We start from the raw sequence: 6,000 nt of genomic DNA on the forward strand, positions 1-6,000 counted from the left end.
TCTCAAATATATTTTGATTTATTTAACAGTTTGTTTACTACATGATTCCATATGTGTTATTTCATAGTTTTGATGTCTTCACTATTATTCTACTATGTAGAAAATAGTAAAAATAAAGAAAAACCCTGGAATGAGTGGGTGTGTCCAAACTTTTGACTGGCACTGTATGTATGTGTACATATGTGTGGGTCCGTGCTTTTGTGTCCACGCTTATGTATGTGTGCTTGTGTGTGCATGTGCTCTGCTCAGCCAGACTGTGGCACGGGGCCAGATGTGGGCTAAAACTCAATATGAGGAAGATAAAGATCTCTCTCCTCTGGAGAGGTCTAGTCGACTGATCTCACGTAAACACATTGAGAAGATCAGAGGGAGAAATTACCCTCTGTTTATAATACCGCAGGAGTAATAATGATTCTCAGAGAGAAACACGCGACCACGGGTCCTGCTGATGCTCTGAAAGGATCTTTTAAGACCTGTTAAAGTCTCTGGATCCCCCTCACTTTCCTCTTACCATGTCTGGAAATTGAAAACATCTTTCCTTCCACTGTTTTTATTCTGTTTTATGGAAGACCCACAACTGTGTCTTTTTTTTAAATTACTAGAGTTTTAAATCTGAAAGCCAATCAAATTGGCTGTTTCCTTAACCGTCAGAACCCTCTGACATGATGGCTCTTTTAAGCCCAGACTGGCTGGGTTAGCACTAGGGGGTTCGGGAAACCAAGGACAGTACTGTTATCAGTTATGGCCATCTCTTTATTGTAATCATTTCAAGGATGTGTTTGAATTCAATTTATGAAAGGCATTGTTGATTCACTATTAAAGGCTTTTGAGTGCAATTTTTTTTGTATTTTGTATCTCCAGCCGTCTGTGTTATGACGTGCATCCTAAATGGTGATTTAAACCTGGTTGATGATGTGATCACAGAAAGGGTTACCGCTTGTGAACTTTAGGGGACTGTTTGCATTTTGAATGGATGATATTTAAGTGTGTAGAAGACATGCTGGGAAGCCTGAGTCCGGATGTTGAACTCCTGCACCCATGCCAATGCAGGATTAAGATGACTGGTAGTGTGATATGGAGTCGTTTGTCACGTGTGAAAGTGATCATTTGTGATGGATGTTATGTTTCATTTATTCCCTCTTTATGTCGGGAAAATATGATTTATATCTAAGCCTTCTCTCGTGTGATTTCCAGTACAAACTAAATGTGGTTCAGTCAGCCGGCTCTACCCATAGTAGGGATTGTAAAGCTTAATATTGCTCTGCAGCATAAGATCCATCAGAGAGCTACTATAACAGAGATGTGTATGTAGTGTAATTAAGGTCTAATCCGTTCTAATCTCTAACAGAGCTAACTAACACACTTCTCTTTCCCCTGCTCTCTGTAGGTGTGTGATCTGTCGTTCAGTCTGAAGAAGATGCTGAGCAGGCACAAGCTGACCCACAACCCCAACAGGCCCATGGCAGAATGCTCGCTGTGCCATAAGAAGTTCACCAGGAATGACTACCTCAAAGTGCACATGGAGAATGTTCACGGGGAGACAGAGGGCTAGGACCCATCTACTGTATATGATACTACTGAAGATAAACTACAGTGAGCTCCAAAAGTTTTGGCATAGTGACACATTTGTGGTTGTTTTGGTTCTGTACTCCAGCACTTTGGATTTAAAATGATACAATGACTATGAGGTTAAAGTGCAGACTGTCAGCTTTACTTTGAAGGTATTTTCATCCATATCGGGTGAACCGTTTCAAAATTACAGCACTTTTTGTATAGTCCCCCCATTTTAGGGGACCAAAAGTATTGGGACAAATCCACTTACAGTATGTGTATTAAAGTAGTAAAAAGTTAAGTATTGTGTGCCATATTCATAGCGCATAATGACTACCGTAATTTCCGGACTATTAAGCGCACCTGAATATAAGCCGCACCCACTGAATTTAGAAAAAAATCAATATATTTTGAACATAAATAAGCCGCACATGTCTATAAGCCGCAGGTGCCTACCGGTACATTGAAACAAATTAACTTTACACAGGCTTTAACGAAACACGGCTTGTAACAAAAATAAATAGGCTTTAACGAAACACGGCTTGTAACAAAAAATAAAAAATTAGCAGTAAGCTTTAGTTGTCTTTTTGCACTGAGTCAATTCCTCACGCTGCTGTTTCCAACGTCTTATCATCGACTCATTAAGACCAAGCTCCCGTGCAGCAGCTCTATTTCCTTTTCCAACAGCCAGATCAATCGCCTTCAACTTGAAAGCTGCATCATATGCATTTCTCCGTGTCTTTGCCATGATGAGGGTGACAAAATGACTACCGTAATCAGAATGATGGGAAGTTTGAGAGCGCTCGATTTAATCTAAACAGTAAACAAAAAAGTTGTTTGACCTTAACCCGTTCGGCAATTTCATTGGTCTAATGAAAGCTTCATGCCGCCAAAAAACTGAGCACGTCACAGAATGTGTTTTTTTGGAGAGAAAAAAATTGAAAGCGGGAAAAATCCATATATTAGCCGCGTCATTGTTTAAGCCGTGAGGTTCAAAGCCTGGGAATTAACGGTACATGAAGTTTGTGACTACAAATTTGTCGGATGCATTTTCTGTTTGTTTTGGTTGTGTTTCAGATTATTTTGTGCCCAATAGAAATGAATGGTAAATAATGTATTAGAAACATATTCTATTCTTATTTCCAATAAAAGTGACTACAACATGACAATATTTACCATTCATTTCTATTGGGCACAAAATAATCTGAAACACAACCAGATTAAACAGAAAATGCGTCCAACAAGTTTGTAGAGTCACAATCTTGATGTAGTCGTTGTGTGCTATGAATATGGGACCAAATACTTAACTTTTGGCTACTTTAAAACACATACAAGTGAATTTGTCCCAGTACTTTTAGTCCCCACCATTTTAGGGGAACATCTTCAAAAAGTGCTGTAATTTCGAAACGCTCCACCCGATATGGATGAAAATACCCTCACATTATAGCTGACAGTCTGTGCTTTAACCTCACAGTCACTGTATTAATTCAAATCCAAAGTGCTGGAGTACAGAGCCAAAGCAACAAAACATTTCACTGTCCCAACACTTTTGGAGTTCACTGTATATTTACAGTGTTAAACGTACAGGATGGCCTGCTATGCATTTCAGATGTGGCAATAAGCAGTCTTTTCTTTTTCCTATTAAATATATACAAATGCAAAATATGGAAAAGATTAGATTTCAATATCGGAACATATCCTGCACATCGGAATTATGGAGCACATAGGAATTATGGAGTACATATTCAATTCACAGGGGGTTTGGATGAGGCTCAAGACCCACGCTGTTCTGATCTGCTTCCAAACCGCCCTTCTCTTCCTGTTTATACTTTACATTCAATTGAGTTTTAATAGGAAAGTTTGGGAGTGGCATGTCCAGACAATTCAGCGCAATACAATAACTAGCCTCGCTCCAAAAGTCTCTTTCCTACTTATCGGCTTCTAGGTTCCCATCTCATGCCAACCGTACAGTGCCTTACTCTGTTACAGCTATATGCTTGTGACCAGGTAACACACTTTCCAAAGAGTTTGGAAGACAAAGATGTTTACCAAACACAGCCAGCCTACTCCCTTCCGCCAGCCCACGCATTGTCTGGAAATGCAATGAATTCCTTATTACTGTTGTCAAAGTTACTGTTTGTCAAAAGAAGAGCAACAATTGTTCATAATACTGTATTTCTTGTCTGCTAAGACTGTTTTATATGGTTATTTCATATACTGAGGGACCAATCAGTTTCTTTCTGTTTATACTTCTGTTTTTTTATATCCTGTATGTTCAATGGATAATGTATTTAATGGATGGTGCAATTATGTATGTTTGTCTGTTCTTTTTATATGGCCAGACCATAGCCTTCCTGTGTTCCACAGACTGTTACACATTCCCTCTCTTTTACTATTCATCTCAAACTGTGAATATTTCACATCACACTTCCCTGTTTTGAAATGTACTTCATAAAAACCTCATTACTTACCAAACAGCCATTTACTCTGTTAATTCTAAGTATGTGTTGATTAACTGTTGACTTTGGGGTATTTCGGAAAACACTTGAGAGTTGATTAAATTTGTTTGCTTTGTTGTTGTTAATCTAACCCTTATTCTTGGTTTGGCTGGCAGTCTACTGGGAGCCTAATTTAAGTGTTTTTTTTTCCCCCCAGTGGCCACAGTCACCACTGATCACCGCTGCCTGATGTCTACAGTTCCCACTTTGCCTGATCTAAAGCAACCCACTAAAGAGGCTATCCGATGGTTGCTCTACTCTCTTCTCTCTGCTCTGCTCTCGCTATAAAGGGACTCACTCCGGACTCATTTCTCACACTCATCCACTGCTGAAGCTCCTGATAGGCTCAAAGGCGTCTGTTTTGAAGGGTTTACTGAGTCTGTGAGAATTTCCTGAATGGCAGCTGGATGCTGGATCAGGCTCCCAGAGCTGGGAGTCTCTAAGCTTGTCATCAAATAGTCTGGGTATAAATCCTGTCATGTTTGACAGTCAGTCTCCGCAAACACATACTCTGGTTTCTAAAACCAATGCATTCGGCATGTCTATTTTCTGTGTTTGGGTGCTTGTTTATGTGTTTTTTTCTGTTGCAAAATCCATCAATAAATCAGATGTATTAAAACTGGTAACACCTATCCCCCCCATAGACTGATTATGCATATGCTAATCTTGCGTGCTTAACACATGGGAGACGGTGGATATGGGAAGCGACATGTACATGCGCCTCCATTCAAAGTCCCAGTGTCCCTGAGGACTGGGCGGCTGGCTGTTCTGCAGGATTCTCAGATCGGATGTGGCCATGTTAACCTCCACTCCCTCTGAAGCTGGGTTCACCACATGGCCGTCCGGGCCGGGCGTGGTTCAGCCAGCACACAGGTCCCTGCACCCACTCTGCCCACTGGGCCGGCTGTGCTCGCTGTCTGTGCCCGCTGTCTGCTCTTAGTGGGCAGGCCTCAGGGCTGAGCTGAGGCTCTCAAACAGTGTCATTTTTTTTCATGTTGTAAACAAAGTATGGGGGCTTTTCTCAACCGTGGAATAACCCTTCCCACACCTCAACGCAAAGTTTAGAGGGTTGATGGCTCTAAAAGATGTTGGCTTTTCCCTTACCAATGTGTGTTTTCATGGGACAGCCCCCCATCTTCACATACAGAGCTGTAGTATCATGCACACCGGGGCTTCCAGCGAGTCAATGTGTTTCTAATTACATGTTTTTACTGGAAGCCCCAGTTTCCTGCTCTACCTCCCCATCTGTGAGTGTGACCAGACTGGGCCCAGACCAGCGTCCACCCACAGCTCCCCACGCCAGCCACGCCCACCACCATGGAGTGTCATTACCACGCCAGCTGGGGTTTACAGCAAAACCACCGTCACGTGGGGAATCACACGGACAGTGTTGTCTCGCCACGCTGTTTGGCCACCGTTGCCGTGGTAACGGATAGTCCGGAACACTTCCATGACCAGGGGAATGCGGAGTTGTTGGCTGCCCGCGTGCAGGGTGCCATCCATGTGCATTTTGTGTAGGGAGGGTGTGTGGGTCTATTCTGGGCCTCTGTACCAACATTCCTGGACATTCCTTTAAAGCTGAGGGCCTGCGTCCATGGAAACAGAGGGAGTGGCACATGGGTACCAAAAAACCCTGGTGCCCAAAACCACTTAGAGGTCAAGAACTTGACAGTCAGAAAGACAACACCAGCAGGAAAAAGAGTTGTAGAAAAGTGTAGTAAAGATAATTGAGTGTTGTAGGTGGAGAAAGATGAAATATCTCTAGTTTGACCTCAAAGCCTCTGCTGGTCAAAGAAAGCACTGCAGTGAAATACTCAACACAATTGTATCTGTCCTTGTTCTGTGTGTGTGTGTGCGCGCGTGCACGTATTTAAATGAGGAGACGGTCTTACCTCATCTCCAGTCTCCCAGACTGCATGGAAAAGGAGGTGTCTATCAAGTCACGTAGACA

At 42.3% G+C, this 6,000-nt stretch overlaps 1 protein-coding gene across 1 annotated transcript in view; it reads left to right on the forward strand.

The window, feature by feature from the left end:
* Positions 1 to 4,135, forward strand: part of LOC106584218 (PR domain zinc finger protein 5) — a 64,634-nt gene extending 60,499 nt beyond the window's left edge. The window contains exon 16 of the mRNA XM_014169256.3: positions 1,388 to 4,135. Within this exon, the coding sequence (XP_014024731.1) occupies positions 1,388 to 1,552 (165 nt within the window). The 3' untranslated portion in view covers positions 1,553 to 4,135. The remainder of the gene's footprint in view (positions 1 to 1,387) is intronic.
* The last annotated feature ends 1,865 nt before the right edge of the window (positions 4,136 to 6,000 follow it).

The sequence above is a fragment of the Salmo salar genome, chromosome 23 (assembly GCF_965601325.2).
Source record: "Salmo salar chromosome 23, fSalSal1, whole genome shotgun sequence".
NCBI classification, from domain to species: domain Eukaryota; kingdom Metazoa; phylum Chordata; class Actinopteri; order Salmoniformes; family Salmonidae; genus Salmo; species Salmo salar.